This window comes from Phaseolus vulgaris, chromosome 2 (assembly GCF_000499845.2).
Source record: "Phaseolus vulgaris cultivar G19833 chromosome 2, P. vulgaris v2.0, whole genome shotgun sequence".
In the NCBI taxonomy this organism is placed as follows: Eukaryota; Viridiplantae; Streptophyta; class Magnoliopsida; order Fabales; family Fabaceae; genus Phaseolus; species Phaseolus vulgaris.
Genome location: NC_023758.2, coordinates 3,934,131 through 3,952,272, shown reverse-complemented (window position 1 = coordinate 3,952,272; position 18,142 = coordinate 3,934,131). Strand labels below are relative to the sequence as shown.

General features: G+C 31.5%; 3 protein-coding genes across 5 annotated transcripts; 2 read left to right on the top strand and 1 right to left on the bottom strand.

The window, feature by feature from the left end:
- Positions 1–1,561: 1,561 nt before the first annotated feature.
- Positions 1,562–3,755, top strand: LOC137810342 (uncharacterized). Its single transcript, XM_068611554.1, has 5 exons — positions 1,562–1,697; positions 1,904–2,045; positions 2,549–2,642; positions 3,276–3,356; positions 3,443–3,755. The coding sequence occupies exons 1-5, from the start codon at positions 1,664–1,666 to the stop codon at positions 3,584–3,586; spliced, it is 495 nt and encodes a 164-aa protein (XP_068467655.1). The 5' UTR covers positions 1,562–1,663; the 3' UTR covers positions 3,587–3,755.
- A 1,066-nt stretch (positions 3,756–4,821) lies between these two features.
- Positions 4,822–10,369, bottom strand: LOC137810339 (pentatricopeptide repeat-containing protein At5g13270, chloroplastic). 3 transcript variants are annotated; one of them, XR_011080883.1, is made up of 4 exons: positions 10,214–10,369; positions 6,110–9,711; positions 5,819–5,858; positions 4,822–5,196 (listed from the first exon to the last, which is right to left on the bottom strand). XR_011080883.1 is itself a non-coding variant. In XM_068611552.1 (2 exons), exon 2 carries the CDS (start codon positions 9,569–9,571, stop codon positions 7,274–7,276), a length of 2,298 nt encoding a protein of 765 aa, XP_068467653.1. In that variant the 5' UTR covers positions 9,572–9,711; positions 10,214–10,369; the 3' UTR covers positions 6,008–7,273. The 3 variants fall into 3 exon arrangements, 1 of the variants encoding a protein (XP_068467653.1); XR_011080884.1 differs by having other exon boundaries at positions 6,110–9,706; positions 10,214–10,330; XM_068611552.1 differs by lacking the exons at positions 4,822–5,196; positions 5,819–5,858 and having other exon boundaries at positions 6,008–9,711.
- Positions 10,370–13,135: 2,766 nt separating this feature from the next.
- Positions 13,136–15,538, top strand: LOC137810340 (protein RGF1 INDUCIBLE TRANSCRIPTION FACTOR 1-like). The gene is made up of 4 exons (XM_068611553.1): positions 13,136–13,290; positions 13,416–13,661; positions 14,249–14,464; positions 14,733–15,538. The coding sequence occupies exons 1-4, from the start codon at positions 13,288–13,290 to the stop codon at positions 14,964–14,966; spliced, it is 699 nt and encodes a 232-aa protein (XP_068467654.1). The 5' UTR covers positions 13,136–13,287; the 3' UTR covers positions 14,967–15,538.
- Positions 15,539–18,142: the final 2,604 nt, after the last annotated feature.

The following is an 18,142-nucleotide window of genomic DNA, read 5'->3' as shown; positions in this document are numbered from 1 at the left end:
GTAGGAAGAAATTTGTTAGGGTGCAGTAAGAAACGGTCTATAGTCTCACACACGAGTTGGTACTTTCGACAAGAGGGGAGTGTGTTAAAAATTATACATTGACTAGAGATTATTATCATTTCATAGATAAAATGATAATGATGGGGTGTAGGAAGAAATTTGTTAGGGTGCAGTAAGAAACGGTCTATAGTCTCACACACGAGTTGGTACTTTCGACAAGAGGGGAGTGTGTTAAAAATTATACATTGACTAGAGATTATTATCATTTCATAGATAAAATGATAATGATGGGGTGTAGGAAGAAATTTGTTAGGGTGCAGTAAGAAACTATATAGAGTTGGTACCTTCGACAAGAGGAGAGTGTGTTGAAAATTATACATTGACTAGAGATTATTATCATTTCATAGATAAAATGATAATGATGGGGTGTAGGAAGAAATTTGTTAGGGTGCAGTAAGAAACTATATAGAGTTGGTACCTTCGACAAGAGGAGAGTGTGTTGAAAATTACACATTGACTAGAGATTATTATCATTTCATAGATAGTGTATAAGTGAATATAAACATCACTTTATAAATATGTGTTATAAGGTTAAATTAGACTTAAACTTCAATTCTTAATAATTAAAATAATATTACAGGATTAATAATTTTTTTACGGACAAAATTAAGTTAAGTGGTTTTTATAATTGTGTAGAATAAAAACAAGTCATCGTATTATTTAAAATGTTCTATGGAACAACTTTGAAAAGTTTAATTAATTAAAACAATGTTTACTATAATATTTTTATGTTTTGAAAGATATTAATACTTCATAATTGATTCCGATGATCTTGATATAAACAAAATTAAAAGAACACCTTTTAATAATAAAGTTATTGTTTCTTTTAAAATAAGTTTGTATTTATTTCTTTGATAATACTATTAAAAATAAATATACATTTATAATCCTGTATGAGTAATGGTATATTTTTCTCACAAATCTTTCTTGTACTTTATGAAGAAAATGTTTAAATAAAAATATAAATATATTTAATATTGCTTCCTTTTCATATATATGATATTTTAGAATATTGAAAAATATCTGAAATATGACTAAAACACATTTAGTATATCTATATATATTAAATAAATATTTAAGATGACAAAATGATCGTACTGGTTGAAGACTAAAATTGAAATATTAACAAAAAGTGATTTAAAAAATGGTGAAATTTTTATTTTAAGTTATGAAAATGCAGATAGATAATTAAACAAAAAAATTGTGGTGACGAACAGTGATTACTAAATCAAAAGTAAATAATTTAGAACACAAAATCTAAAAATATATTTTGAATTTTTTTTTCATAATTTAAAAATGTGTTACAGAAATTAAAATCCAAAAATGTATATAGAAGAAAAAAAATCCAGAACACAATATAAAAATATATTCTGAATAAAAATTTCAATATTAAAAAATATCTTCTGAAAATTCAATTCAAAATATTCTAGAAAAAATTTACAAAAACAATTTTTTCTAACCCCTCATTTAAAAGGTTATTTTCGTCTTTTGAAACATGATTTTCGTTTTTCGTCATTTTCAAAGAAAGATTGGTGCAGGAATTGATATTAATACTTCAAACATTTCTCACTCACAAATTTCTCTCTTTCTCTTTCTTTCTACCATGGCTACTTCTTTTGCACCCTTCTCCATTTCAGGTTAATCAATTTCTCCCTCTTCGCATTCTTCGTGTGCTGCATCACAAATTCTTTTCCTTTTTATCATTGTTTTTCAGGCATTAACATTGATTTTTTAGGGTTTTTTTTCCATCTGGGTTTGTTAATTTGCGTTTTTTTTATGATTCCCAGCAGTGATTTGAGAATATCTGTGGAATAAATCTTGGTGTTCTTGTATTTTTGAGTAGGAGGATCTCATGTGAAGTCTGGTGAGCTGTTGTTAACAAGGCGTAACCCATGTGGGATTGGACCTAAGTTCCCAGTTCAAAGGAGATCAAACCTTCTGATCAAGAAGAACCATCGCTCTTCATCAATTTGTGCTGAATACCGGTATGCCATTTTCACCTTATTTTGCATCTGGACTTGTTAGAAATTCAGCAAAAAAAATCATGTTATTGTGTTTTAAAATAAATAAAAATCATGTTATTGTGTTTTAAAATAAAAAAATTTCATGTTATTGTGTTTTAAAATAAATCAAACCATCATAACACTTGCCAGTTTTCTTGTTGAACCAGATATGGTTCTGTCTGTTCATTTATATCTCACGTTTATATGATCTGCTTGGAATCATTTTATAAATCTTTAAACATGGAGTTTCAGGAATGGAATCTCTATTTAATTTTTGGTGTTCCCTGTATTGGAAGAAAAAGAGTGGTAACAACTAGCCACTTTGGTGCTAATTTTTATTTCATTATTCTTGAGATTGTTTTGGTGCCAATTGTGTTTTAAATTCTGGGTCCTTGGAGAAATGGTTGGAGTTTTCTCGTGAGCTTATCTTATTAGTTGGTTGTTTTGGAAGATTATGCAAAGATCTATTGTTCTTTCTTGTATAGTGATAATAGAGGAGGTGGAGGTGAGGATTTTCTTGCTGGCTTTCTTCTGGGTGGTGCAGTATTTGGAACTGTAGCTTATATCTTTGCTCCCCAGGTGATTCCTTTTTGCTTTAATTTTAAATTTATTTATGACTACAAAATATAACTGGAAACAATGATGATGAACAAGCTTGATTATACAATTGAAAAAAGGGATAGTATGATACATTAACTGTGGTAGATAACTTTTGAAAAAAAATAACTTTTATTTCTTCACTCTACAAGGAAATTAAGTCATTACTGGACTGACTCAACAATGGACTTGTGAACTTTATCATTGTTGTCTCATTACTAAGTGGAACATTTGTTTCATGCTCCAATGGATAATTTGTTCTTCTGAGGAGAGAAAAGGAGTTACTGAATTTTCTCTTGTATATGCTATATTGATTATGACATCAAATTGCTGTGATGATAAACTAGAGTCATGAAGTTATTTTTATTCACAAATTTGAAAAATGTCTATGTAGTGTCACTAATCTCCATCTTCTAATCTAGTCTTATTTTTATGTCTCAAGTACTATAAACATTCTATCAACAAAGTTTTGAATGCTTTTTTTTTGGAGTTGAATTGCTTATAAGTTTTAGCAAAAAGACATATTTGCATCATCCCTCTTATTGTTGTACTCTTCTTGCCTCTATTACTGTTTACACTCATGGCATTCTTGTTCCCATTTTGGTCACTCTTCAGATCAGAAGATCTGTGCTGAATGAGGATGAGTATGGGGTTCGCAAGGCAAAAAGACCAATATATTACGATGGAGGGTTAGAGGTAATTAGGCTTCATTTGGCTTTTGATTAAACTTCCTTGTTATTGGAATATGCTGAGGTTCTTCTTACTGTTATTTTTGAAAGCAGAGTACCAGGCAGACCTTGAACGACAAGTTGAGCCAACTAAATTCTGCCATTGATAATGTATCTTCCCGTTTGAGAGGTGGCAACAAAAAAGTGCCTGTTGCAAAGATAAAAGAAAATGATCCTGAAATGGAAGCAAATATGTGAAACGCATTCAGTTTGATGCTGTGGTCAATGATGTTTTAAATTCGTGGAAGATAACGAATTGAAGAGGATAAAAGTGTTGTTGTTACTGAACCCTTATAGTTTTTTCTTATGCTGTCAAATTTGAACTTGCAACCCCTTTGATAATGGATCATTTTTGTTTCTGTTCGAATGTGGAGCATTCTGCAAACATACTTGGCGTTACTTGTTTCTTATTTGGAAAACTTCCAAATAAAATTAACAAGAAAAATTCTTCTTACACTCAATCTTTTTAACCTGCACCCAACAGTTCTAATTTTTCAAAAATACTTTCATTCTGGAAATAAAAATTCAGAAAAAAAATTAAAATCTCATTTTGGATAAGAAAACATGCAATACAAAAAATTTATTCCAGAAACATATTTTGGAAAAGGAAATCCGAAATGTATTTTTATATGTATTTCATTTTATTTAAGGATATTTTTGTCTTTTTATACTGAAATTGAGTGCAGGAGATAATTGCCAATTAACAATTTTAGAAACCAACCAAACTCAAAATAATAAAGTAACTTGACAAACAACAACAAAAATGTTGCTGTCCAAGCAATAGTTGTAATCTCCACCCATAATGTAACACACTACTCCCTCAGTTTCCTTTTGAAGTATTTTTAGAAAGAAGTCTTCTAATGCCACACACACACACTCTTTCTCTATATTGGTTTTTGTTTACAATTATTAAAATATTCTTAGTTCATTGGGTAATATAAAATAATTTATTATCATTTTTTTATTTATTTTGGTTTTGTTTTATATAAAGAACCATTTTTTGGGTATACAAATTTTTTATGTCTTTCCATTTAAATCTTTACAATTTTTTTTTCTTTCATCACAAATTTAATTGCACACATTTTTCTTTGATTTAAAAAACACAAATTTTAATTTTATGAAATTAAATCGTTTGTAAAACACTTATTTTCTCTACTTTTTAATGTTTTTATTTTTAATTGGATGAGAACATCTAACTTTTAATTTAGAGTATGTTCAAACACCTAAACTTTTAGTCTATTAGATACCACAAACTTTACCTTTATTTTTTCTTTCGCTCTTAAATTTGTTTCATTTAAAGAATTCTTCTTTTATCACACAAATTTTTACCATTTCTTATAAATTCAACTAATTTAATATCCATCAAATTCGAGGAAAGTACTTTCCCTCATTTGCAAAAATAAATGTTATAAATGACAAACTGACAACTGAAGTGGTAAATTGAAAAAAGTATATTATAATATGGATAGATAGGTATATGAATATTTTAATTAATTTACAACTTAATTAAAAGCACGCATTGTTGTGGTAAGAATCTTGAAAGCATATTGCACTTTTTTATGGGTGAGCATCATTATGTTCTTCATTTACTATGTCAAAGGCATTGTATTAGTCCAATGTAATCAGCATATTCTCCTCGCTGTCAGTATTTCATCTATGCTTTTGTCCCTCCATTTTAAATTGAATATTCTGATTTATTGGTTTGAGCTTCATTGATCAATCTTTGACTCCTAGGATTTACAGAGTTTGCGTGATACCTTGGTATGAGGTAGCTGAACAACCATCAGCATATGCAAATAAAAGCATTCCTGAAAATAGGGAATTACATTCGTTTCCAACTTGCAAATGTAAAACTTCACAGAAAATAGAAAAGTGAAATGAATGATATAGCAGTCTCTTTCTACTGCTGCAAAGGGAAGACAATGAAAAAGAAATAAAAGCCCAAAATTAGAGAACTATGCACCTAGCCCAAAAAAGTTAAAAGCTAATTGTCCCGATCAATTGTAACCTACATCCAATGCACAGAAAATATCTATTTTATTCTTAATCGTTCGGATATCTATATTGTAACATAAAGGTAACCTACATCCAATACTGCACAGAAAATGTCTATTTTATTCTTAGTCGTTCGCATATCTATATTGTAACATAAATAAGACGGTTGCAGATACGATGTGAAAATCCAGAAAAGGTGACCTGGGCAATTTGAGGTTTAAAAAAATGATTGGTACAAATTACAATTGATCTGGTGGAGGGAGAATTAGCCAAAGTTAAAAGAATAGAACTACAGGTTCTTCAAGTTGTTGTTAACCTAGTATACCTCCAAGAATATTTAAGGTGTGTAAAACTCACAACTATCTTAATGTTTGTGCAAATGAAAGAGAACTTTTGATCATTTTAGCATTTCCACCAAAAACAATATAAACTTACCTAAATAGATTTTCCTTGCATGCTCCATTCATGTGCGCAACTGTTAAAAGGTTTGTTAGCAAACCGAGCTCATAAGCGCTAACAAGACACCATGATTGGCAGAAAGGGATATCAACCAAGATTCCAAATGATCGTCATGCACAAAATAAATTGCAGATGACCAACAGAAAAACATAGTTATGAATCATGTTAAAGCCATACAGAAAATTTTCTTAATAAGTGAAATATTTAGCATTCATAAATCATAGCACAAGGATTTTGACATTATTTATAAGATGGAATGGATTATACATTGAGGGTAATGGTTGGGTCTCAGAAACATTGCAGCTCCCTCGCCGTGGTTGTTTTTGGAAGGAATCCTGTTCCATGTTCAGTAACTTTTGAATGTAATCCAGTTAGCAATCACATGCTTTCAAATATTCATAACCACTCAACGACAATTTCATCTTTATGTTCAACAATGACAGAAAGGAAGACAAGCAAACAACATATGCAAATGAGCACTCGATTACCTAGACTATGGAGCTTGTAAAATGTATTCATTACATTAAGTCCGAGGTTATGAAGTAACATTTACAGGTGAATCCTAATGTGCTCTCTTTAATTGGGGGAAAAACCCACATCATCGATGAAATAGAGTGCCTAACAGCATGAATACACCAAGAACGAGTAATGACTATCGCCTACGTATTCTTTTATTAAAATTATTGCCTACATACTAAAGAATATAAAATTAGCACTATTACAAAAACTTACTACTAACTAAGGCATAATTTTCCTAAATTTCTCAAATACTATTTTAATATGTGTAGTTCCCAAAATTCAATTTCACCACAGAATTTTACATCAACAAAATAGGGTAAAACTGAAACTTCCAGCCATGATCTGAGGGGAAAAGACAGCCTTACAAACGCAGTCAGACATAGATAAGGAAGAGGGTCATTCCTGCATGGAGAACAGCGACAGCAAGGGAGACACAACACAATGGCAGAATAAAAGAGCTTGGGTTGCAGGTTTAGCTGGTGGAGAGTCAGATCACAGCAGAGATAAAGAGGTGGGGTGAGTGGCATTGGCAGAATCATGACAAAGATCGCGTGGCATTGGGATTTGGGAAACTTGGGTTAGAGTTTGTACACCAAATGGCATAATTTGAGACACACAAGGCAGCTGAAAGAGGGTGAAGTGGCTAGGCAGAGAGGTGGGTCCGCCAGAGCACCTGAAGATAGAGGGCAGGTGAACTTGCTATGTGGACAAAATTGGAAAAACAGATGATGGATAATGAAGGAAAAGGAGATTTGTAAAACGCATTGGTTTATGATGCCTTATCTACAGTAACCCCACACAAGCTCTGCATATCCAATAGTCCATATAGAATTTTAGATGATTCCATACTGTCATTGATGCACCATTAAGAAAAAGTAAGCCGCTAAGACCTTGAAACAAACTAAGCTGAAATCACCAATAATCACAGCAAGAACAATCCCCTGAATTGATATGATGAAACCTGGTGGCATCTCTCACAACTAATTCACGACCGGTTACTATTGAGACTCTTTTTGCAAAATCATGGCAGTCTTTGCAGGATCGTGTATTTTTGAATACCATAATGGGGCTCTCAGCTGAGGTGCATATGAGACCATACGCTATAGCTAATCTCTCACTATGATCAAGAAGCTGCTCTTTGCGTTCAGTAAAGTCAGATAGAGCATCCTCTTCGTTGAGAAGGCACTCCTCATCCCTTTTGAAAGAAAAATTGAGTTCTTTCAATTTTGAGTATATTTGTTCTGTTTGAGGATGGTGTCTATCACCTACCACAAAACGGTGGACTTTACCCTTCACAATAATCCAGCTGCAACTGACTTCCTTCCTCACGTTCCTTTCAGTCATCATCTTCCTAAATTTGGCTGCCTCATCCCACTTCCCAGCCAAAGCATACAAGTTGAACATGATCACATAAGTAGCAGAGTCTAGTGGGTCCAGGCGAATGATGTTGTCAGCAGCAATCATCCCAATCTCAAGATTCCGATGGCTCCAACATCCTCCCAATAAACTTTTCCAACTCAGCACATCAGGTTCAAGTGGCAAACTCCTTATCATCTCACGAGCCTCCTGTAGCATTCCAGCACGAGAGTATATATCAATCATGCAATTGTAATGATCAATTATTGGGTTCACACCATATTTGTCGCTCATTGAATCCAAAAACTGCTTCCCCTCCTTAACTAAACCCGAATGGCTACAAGCATTTAACAAACCTATGAATGTGATGGCATTTGGCTTTACACCAGACCCCTGCATCTCTTTAAAAAGCCTTAAAGCTTCAGAAGCTTTGCCGTGGTAAGCATGAGCACATATTATAGCAGTCCACGCAATAGTATCAGGTTTATCTATTGTCAAAAATGCTTGATGTGCGTAATCCACTTTGCCACATTTTGAGTACATAGTGATCATAGCACTCTCCCCGGATAGGAATGAAACTAGCCCCTTTTTTATTGCATCTGCATGGATTTGAGAACCACAGATCAAATCTGAGAGACCGGAGCATGCTTGAAACATGTTGGTATAGATGAATGAATTTAATAACACTCCTTTACTTCTCAGTGTCTTAAAAACCTCTAGAGCCGTGTCAAATCTACCACTTTGGCAGTATCCAACAATTAAAGCACTCCATGAATAATCATTAGGTTCACATATGGTCTCAAAAGCTCGACGTGCAGCATCAAATCTTGCACACTTAACATAGAAGTCCACAAGTGGAGTACCAACCGAGACCTCAGATTCCAACCCAAGTTTTATACAGTAACTATGAATTTTCCTTCCAGTATATAAGTCTCCTAAAGCAGCACAAGCCTTGAGGACAATAGAAAAGACAAATTCATCCAACTCTGCACCTTCACTTATCATCTTGGCAAATAACAACATAGCATCAGTGTGCCTTGCAGCTCGAGTATAACCCACCATCAACCCAGTGCACGCGACAACATTTTTCCTAGTCATCTTATTAATGCAAACTTCAGCACCATCCAACCACCTACACTTGACGTACATATTGGAGATTAATGTCTCAATAGAAATATCAGCAGCAGACCCGATCCTTATCAAATGAGAATGTATCTGTTTGCCAAGGTCTAACATTGAAGGATCTGCAAAAGACATAATAAGTGTACTGAAGATAGAGAAGTTGGGTTTAATCCCCAAATCCAGCATATGCAAGAGCAATCTAACAGCTTCATATGTATGCCCTTCCTTTGTGTAAGCTGATATAATGGTGGCCCAAGAGAACAAATCCCGATCAACCATTTTATCAAAGAATCTCTCAGCAGCGGCAAAACTTTTACAGTCACAATGCATTTGAAGGATGCAATTGTCAATGAATCTATTGCTGTTGGAGATTCTCTGCAGTCTGCTATGAAATAATCTTCCATCAGGCAATGCTCTCAGCCTTCCACACATTTTAAAGAGATATTCATAAGATTGGAGATTAATGGAAATACCCTCTCTGTCCATTCTTTCAATAAATTCATGCACTTCTCTAACCTTCCCTTGTTTGGTCAAAGAAATCAAATGCAAGTTTTCAACTTCGCCTTGTTTATTTGGATTGGTCCTCAATGAAGCATGACTGCTTTTCAAAGAGATCCGTGAAGGGATTTGAGCAAAATTAGCATGTCTAACATTATTACTTTTATCATTAGCTACCACTCCCAGCGAAGAACTGGAAAGCACCCAAGAGAAGTGGCAAGTTATCGAAGACATTTAGTTTGTTTGAGATTTGAAAAGTGTTTCCCTGTACAACTTCCAACAAGAGAACTCAGTCCAAGAAAGCAAGTCAATGGTGCAGATTATATACTAGCAATTCGAGTATTCGATCTGGTTCCTTATGTTAGAAGCCTGATCTGATCAAAAAAGAAAAGAGTGAGAGAATCATGGGTTAGATAAAAGCCTAAGAAAAAGGCAAGCAGTGGCTTAGTCAGTATGCTAGAAATTCTAGTCGCTTCATTGATTAAAGTGCTGTTAAGATAAACTTATCCATGCAAAACTAATGAAAAAAATAAAATCACTAATGTAGAAAACATCGGTTAAATACTTTCTATATTATTCTAGAATCACATGGGACAAAGAAAGTTTAAACATTCTATGATAAACTCTCATACAAAATCTACTTTAAGTTAAAGGGGGAAACAAATCCGCACAAATTACACTGAATTGGGTCACCACCACAGAGTGTAATTGGAGTTTGGCTTTATCAAAACGCAAAAGCATTGAAAATCACTCATATTATGATAGAAACTTAAGGAATATCAGAAAAGGGACAGATTGTAAATCATAGCAAAAGCAACCAAAGCATCATGCTGGAATTGAAAGAGCGCTATTGAGACACAATACGAGAATGACTACCTGTTCAAGTTCGATTTCAAATGCCTCCGGCGAGCTTCCGACCACTCGATTGTGGAAGGTTCGGTGGTGAAGGAGCGGTGCTAGGAGCAGAGCTGAACCCAACAATTTCTCTTAATCTTCATAGAAACTTTTATACAGTAGCAACAAGATGCAAAACGCAGACGTTTTGGCATTTTTAAAAATTAAATAGTTATTATTAAATGTTGTAATTAAAAATCATAAAAGAAATTTAGATATATTTTAATTTGTCTTATTTATTATTGTTTCTTTTGCTAGAATTAGCATCTTTATGTTTATATAATTGCAATTTTCTCTGTTGAATTTGTTTTGGGTGTTATGTGTGATGAAGTTTATAATTTTTATGCATTTACTTTGCATGTATATAAAATTATTTTCTAGGGCGTACATTGTTTCAGAAGTATAAAAACTTTTTCATTTTTATTTTACTTTTTAATTATTATTATATATATACACATTATTAATTTCGGTTTCTTCAAACAAAATATTATAAAAATTCCTTTTTTAGTGTAACATGTTTAATTTTAAATTTTTGGGTGAAGGATGAAACCATGAGTACAATTTGCCTTCACTTTTTGGCAGTTTCTTCCTGCACCCCTACATTTTTCTTCTTGCACCCCCACAATTTTGTAAATTCTGAAACTGAGTCCACAATTTCGGGATTTGGGAGTGTGCTACAGATTCATTAATCCAGAAGTGAATCATGGTGCATTCCGATGAGGAGGTGTTCCAGAAGTAAAGTTTGCATAAATTATTGATTTCTGGATTGTTGAATCCGGAAGCCTAATTTCTATTACAGATTGGTGGATCCGGAATGATTTTTTTTAATTATGGATTTCTGAATCCGGAATGCATATTTTGAATTACGGATTGGCGGATCCATAATGGTTTTTTCAATTATGAATATTTTACATTTTTTTTATTTTGAATTGACACTGTTATTCATGTACTACTGAAAGCATCAATCTGGGAGATTACCGGATGCGCCAATCCGAAAATTTACCAGAAACACCAATCCAAAAATTTACCGGATTTCATAATCCAAAATAAAAAAAAAATAAATGTACAGTTTATAAAATTGTACAAAACACCATAGGCAAATTGGGCAATTACTTCCTGCACCGTATCAATGCACCCCATTTCAGTTAAAGACAAAAATACCCTTAGATAAATAGGATTATACATTATGGATATTCTTTTCTGGAATATTTCCAGATTTTTTTTTCCTGAATGAATTTTATGTATTACGGATCATGGAGATTTTGAATTTTAGAATGTATTAATTTTAGTTTCGAATTTTTATTTCCAAAATAAAAGACATTTTCATAATAAAAAAAATTATGTTGAATACAAGTTAAAAATGATTAGATGTATGAAGAACTTGCCGGCAAATTGTTGCTTTACCATATCAATTTCAACATGGACAGAATTTATAATTTAAATGACTAAAATATTTCTCCAAAATGATGAAAATATCTTATATGGAAGGAGGATGTGGATAAATTATTTTTCCTAAACTCTTTTTTTTAATAATTTTTTTATTTAGATTTTCGGAACATATTTTTTAATTCAGAAAATTATTTTCTAAACTGTATTTTCAGATTTGATGTTTTGAATTTTCTTTTCTGAAATGTCTTTTTTGGATTTCCTTTTCTGAAACGAAATTTTAATTTTTAAATTATATTTTTTTGAATTTATAATTTTCAAATCTAAAATAGAGGATAATGGATAAAATTTAAAAGATGGTACAAATTGAAATAGTAAAAAAAAATAAACAATTGGCAGTTACTTCCTGCATTCAATCATTTTGGACATGTACTCGATTTTTAAGGTAAAATGACAAAAAAAATAAATTTGCAAATCAAAAATATTTCTATAACTTATTTTTCATAACACATTTTTAAATTTAGATTTTCGAAACACTTTTCTGAATTTCATAATTATTTTTTTTTCTGGAATTTTCTTTTCAAAATGAGATTTTGATTTTCAAGTTTTGTTATAGAATTTTATTTCCATAATACAGTCTTCTATTTTAAATTTACTTTTTCAAACTTTGAATTTTGAATTTAAAAATAAAAGATAATTTTGAAAATTTCAAAAGGATATTTATAGATAACAATTGACTAAGCACTTTATCACTCCCACATGTGCTTCCATCATGTTCTTTCCATTAATGTTTCAAGAGTTCTCATATTTACCTATTTAACTCTCACAATATTTATACACTAATTCTCATATTTTGCTTCTGCATTAACTATATTTTTTAAATAAGTATAAAGTTTTATGAGCCTCATTTGGAAATAATAATAATAAAAATAAATGTTGTTTTATTACACTCTTATAACTATCTGATTCAATTATTCAACCTAAAGACTTTTTTTTCTTCAAATAACACATTTCTTAGAATTAATTTTCTGGATAACATCATTTTTTTTATTTCTGTGCAAAAGAAAAAGTTTCATATAATTTTAAAATTATAACTTATACACCTATTTTTTTAAAACCTAATAATATAATTATTCACTTAATTTTTTGTCATTACATATATATCCATAATTTATTTTTTTTAAAAAAGAACCAAAGGTGAAAAATTTATTTTCTCTCAACAAAAATGCAACTATCAAGGGAATTAATTCTGTTTGTCATTTGAGAAAATAAGTCTAGGTAACTTACAAATAATCATTATAAAATTAAAAAAAATTATTGCATACAATAATTTAAGATTGTCTTCATGCTATTATTATTTTTATTATTATTATTTTTTGAAATAATTAATAATAAAGTAGGCCATCAATTCTTGATTGTGAAATAGGTAGGGTGCTTGGTTTGGGTTGGGAGTGAGGTTTGGATGTAGACTTTGAAGAAAGGCACAATAATAAAAACACTAGCTTTACTTTCTGCCTTGATCATCACCCACCCACCACTACAACCTTATTCCTCCTTCTCTCTCTTCTCTGCCATAACATACCATATTCAGACAAACTTCTTTTCTTCTCATTTCTGTTTCTGCCATAAGAGAAATCAAACACAAAAGTACATCCACAACAACAATCATTATGGTTGGTCTTAGTAGTGTTATTAGTACCAACATCAATGCAACACACACGTGTGTTTTTCTTTTCCTTTTTTGTTTCTTTCTTTTCTCTTAATTGTTCTTTGTTGTGGATTGTGTTGTGTGGATTAGGGGGGTGGAGGAGATGCAATTGGGGTGATGAGAGGTCCCAAAGAAGAAGAAGATGCTATTGGAGATGATGAGGAAGAAAAGTGGCCACCATGGCTTAGGCCACTTCTCCAAACAAGTTTCTTTGTTCAATGCAAAGTCCACTCAGATTCCCACAAAAGTGAATGTAACATGTTTTGTTTGGACTGTGTGAATGGAGCCCTTTGTTCTGCCTGTCTTGCTTCTCACAGAGAACACAGAGCTATTCAGGTAAAAACATGCTTTAAAAATTTAGTTACTTTGCATAGTGATGAGCTTTTATGAAAAAAATTTAGTTACTATTGAAGGATCTATGATTTTTCATCCAATTATGTGGTGATTTGAACCACCCCAGAGGGTAAAACTCAAGGATTCTGATGCCTGTATTCTGATTGTGTAATTTTGCTGCATTATCACTTTGTCAGTGATGAAACCCCTTTTGATTGATCCTGAAAAAAATGGTTGTCTTTGTATTGGTTTCATGTGGGTGGTGGTTATACATGCCATCCAATGCTGAATTATTCATTCCAAAGTCAACTATGGATGGCCAGTTAAAGTTAGCACTTTGAATTTTCTTCCATTAAAGAATTGATTACTGTCCAATTTGAATAAATGGCCATTGGTTCATGATGTTGTGTATTAAGAAGTGTATTATAAATTGAGATTTGCACATGTGAGATTTTCAACCTGTGAGATAAACTGTTTATTATTTTAACATTTTGTTATTTTCTTTTATTGTAGTCAAACTAAATAGTGATGATTTATATCTGATGGCTTGTTCTTGTATTCTTCTTCTATCTCCTAATGACTTTTCAAAGATAAGGAGATCTTCATACCATGATGTGATAAGGGTGTCAGAGATACAGAAATTTGTGGACATAGCAGGGGTCCAAACTTACATTATAAACAGTGCCAAGATTGTGTTCTTGAATGAAAGGCCTCAACCTAGGCCTGGCAAAGGAGTCACCAACACCTGCCAAGTCTGTGAGCGCAGCCTTCTTGATTCTTTCAGCTTCTGCTCTCTTGGTTGTAAGGTATTGTGTATAATAATACTGTTAATTACTGATTATATATATTTGCATGCAGAAAAAAAAAAGTGACTGATTTTGCTGATTATATCATGTCATAAGAGAAACATGTAAAAAAAAAGAGATTTGATAATAGAATGTCTGCATTATCATCACAAATCTGTTAGTTTTTTTTGGCCCTAGCAATGCAAGTGTTTAAGTTGCTCTAGTTCTAAGAAAACTGGTACTATTACACTAGCCACCACTTTTCAAGTCTTCAATTTTTTCCCCACAGATAGTTGGAACCTCCAAAAAGTTCCGGAAGAAGAAACTGTTTGCTGAGACAGATGGGTCGGATTGTGAAGAATCAATAAATGGCATCAGCAATGAAAGTGCAAGAAACAAAATCCAAAGCTTCACACCATCAACACCACCACCAACAGTGGTAAATTACAGGTCTGCTAAGAGGAGAAAGGGTGTCCCCCATAGATCTCCAATGGGGGGTGCCCTCATTATAGAATACTACTAAACTAATGTCATACAGTAGTATTAGTACTGTATTAGTAGTACTGGTAGTGTGGTGTCATGGGTCGAGTTCGATCACGATCACGATCACAGTATAAACAGATCAAATATCGATCATGTAATAAAAACTAGTATAGTTTCACTTAATTAGGAGACAAAATACTAAACAAAGACCGGAAACAAGACTAGATACAGAATAAAGCAGGAAGAAATGAAGCATATAAGGAAGAACGTATGATTGAAGAAGATGATAACCATTTAGCTAGAAATTCTTGTATTTCTGGCAAACCTGAGGAATCATCTCATGCCTTATAAGGTTACAATACCTGAGCCACTGTTCACTGAGGCCGGTGTTGGAACTTCTTCACTGTCTTGTATACTGCAAAATATAGGAGGAAAGTAGTAAAGAAAAAAGTATAGCTCAGAAATAAAATAACTATAGAATATAGTTTAATTATACTGGTGTAAGTAAGAATGATATGTGTTGTTATCAGATGCAGAATATGTACAAAATGTTGTATTTTAGACCATAAAAGTCTTCATAATGATTATTAAAATGTTCCACTTGGTTTGGTATATGTCCATACTCATGTTCCCTTTCAAAGACTTGAAAGTGTGGTGTTGAATTGTTGAACTGGTTGAGTGGCTTAAAATGCAGAATGTGTTTGGCTTCTGTATTGTTCCTCTTTCTTGCTTTTCATGCTTCACTTCTTGTTACTACCTGATTAGTGTAATGCATAGAGGAGCAAATAACCAAATTTATTTAACATGTTTAGCCCTTTTACCACTTAATTTCTTTCTTTAGAAGCTTAATTATATATATTAAAATCTCAATCTCATATAATCGGATTACAAGGTTTCCACCTACTTATATATTATAAATTGTTCTATCTTTAGTCGACGTGAAATTTCCACACATTTCTTACACCAAAGTTACCAACTCATACATGAGACTATATATTATGATTGATACGATAATGACCGATAGAAGGTGTTCTGATAAACTCAACTAACAATCTTTAAGATAATGCAAAATGATTGATATTATATTGAGAAGATGAATTTAAGCTTAATCTTTAGTTCTTAAGTACTTATTTTTTAAGTTCGGTAAGATAAATTAAGTTGAAGCAATAATGGTTTAAGATAAATAATGAAGTTATTATTATTAACACATGACAAGGCATCCACAAGAGAGTGAAACAGACACTACAAGAATAATAGAGGGACCCACAGAAGAAGAAGAAGAAAAGAGTACTTTACCAGTGCATTGATGACCTTTGAATATGCACTCCATATTTGTGTGAAAAGAAAAAAATGTTCTTACAGTTTTTAAATAAAAAGAATTGTGGATTAAAATACATTTTGAAATCTGTTTTTTTTTTAAATATGTTTTTGGATTTGAATTTTTATAATATTTTTCAGAAATTTTTTAAATGTATTTTTTAATTCCATAATTACTTTTTTTAAAATGTATTTTTTATATTTTAAAATTGTTTTTTCAGAATGAAGGACGATTTTAGAAATTAAAAAGGGGATAAGAATTAGCCAACGTTCAACAATTACACCAGCCTTTGTTATTATGTTTAATTATACTTTTAAATTCACCATCCTATGTTGTATAAAATTATCAATAATAAATGCAAGTTTGGTACGTAAAAAACTGTTTTTGTACTCGAATTATCAAAATAAAATGAGATATTAAAATGTTCTCGTAAAATTTAAATTCAAAATTTTGTTTAGAAAATTCAATTATAAAAAATTATATATTCTTTTAATTCTTAAAAAGTAGTGTTTTATTTTATTTTAATCTCTATAAAAAAATCTGTTTATTTTGTTAGTTTAAGATTGAAAATCACCACATTCAATGTAATTCTACATCACATCTAATGATCACAATAAAGTCCAACAAATGACCATAAGCTAGGCATTTTCTCCCTATATCATTTAAGATATGCAATTTCTCCTCACATTATATTATTTAAGAAACATATTTATCATAAAATTTAAAATTCATATGTATAAATTTGAAAGTGACGGTTATATACTCCGAATTTAAAAATTTATAAAGTTATTTTCGTATTTCAATTAAGTTTTTGAAGATTTGAGTAAATTATGAGTTTCAAATTTTTAATTTTTATGTTTGAAATGATATGCTGTAAATAGTGTTGAGAATCGAAATTCAAAATTCATTTTTATTTGTTTATGGATCTTGACTTTCAGAATGTCATTTGTGTTGTTCAGATAAACTTCTAGATGGTCAAATTCAGGGTTTTTTGACCATGATGAGGTTTTTTTTTTTTTTTTACCAAAATGGGGTCCGTTTAAAAGAAATTATAAATTAAGGCAAGTTTGCCAATTCGGCATGACTTCATATGCAGAAATCGTTCCAATTAGGCACGACTTCTGCTCTGTCGTACTGAAATCGTGCCAACTTAGCATGACTTCGACCCCGTCATATTGAAGTCGTGCCAACTTGGCACGACTTCTGCCTTGTCATACAGAAGTCGTGCCAAGTTGACACGACTTCTGCCACGTCATTTTTAAAAAAAATTTATTGTTTATATATTGGATAGTAAGTTATGTAATGTTAAAAATTAATTTGATACATAATTTTCTAAGAGTGTTAGTTTGAATGAACAAAAAATTGGATAATCATGTATGGATCATGTTTGATGGTAATGTAATACAATAACTTGATTATTTGATTAATTAAAAAATGAAGAAAATTGTTATTGAATTTGGAAATAAATAGATAAATAAAAAATTATTATATTTGAAAAATAAATAGAGAATTATTGTTGTGAATTTGCAAAATAAATAGCTTGAGAAGTAATGATTTGACATAACACGTAATGATGAGAATAAATTAATTTTTAACATTACATAACTTACTACTTAATATATAAACAATAAAATTAAAAATAAAAATAAAATTATGACGTGGCAGAAGTCGTGCCAAGTTGACACGACTTCAGTATGACAGGGCAGAAGTCGTGCCAAGTTGACACGACTTCAGTATGATAAGGCAGAAGTCGTACCAAGTTGACACGACTTTAGTATGACATGGCAGAAGTCGTGCCTAATTGGAACGACTTCTGCATATGAAGTCGTCTCAATCAGACACGACTTGCCTAAATTTGTAATTTTTTTTAAACGGACTCCATTTTAGTAAAAAAAAAA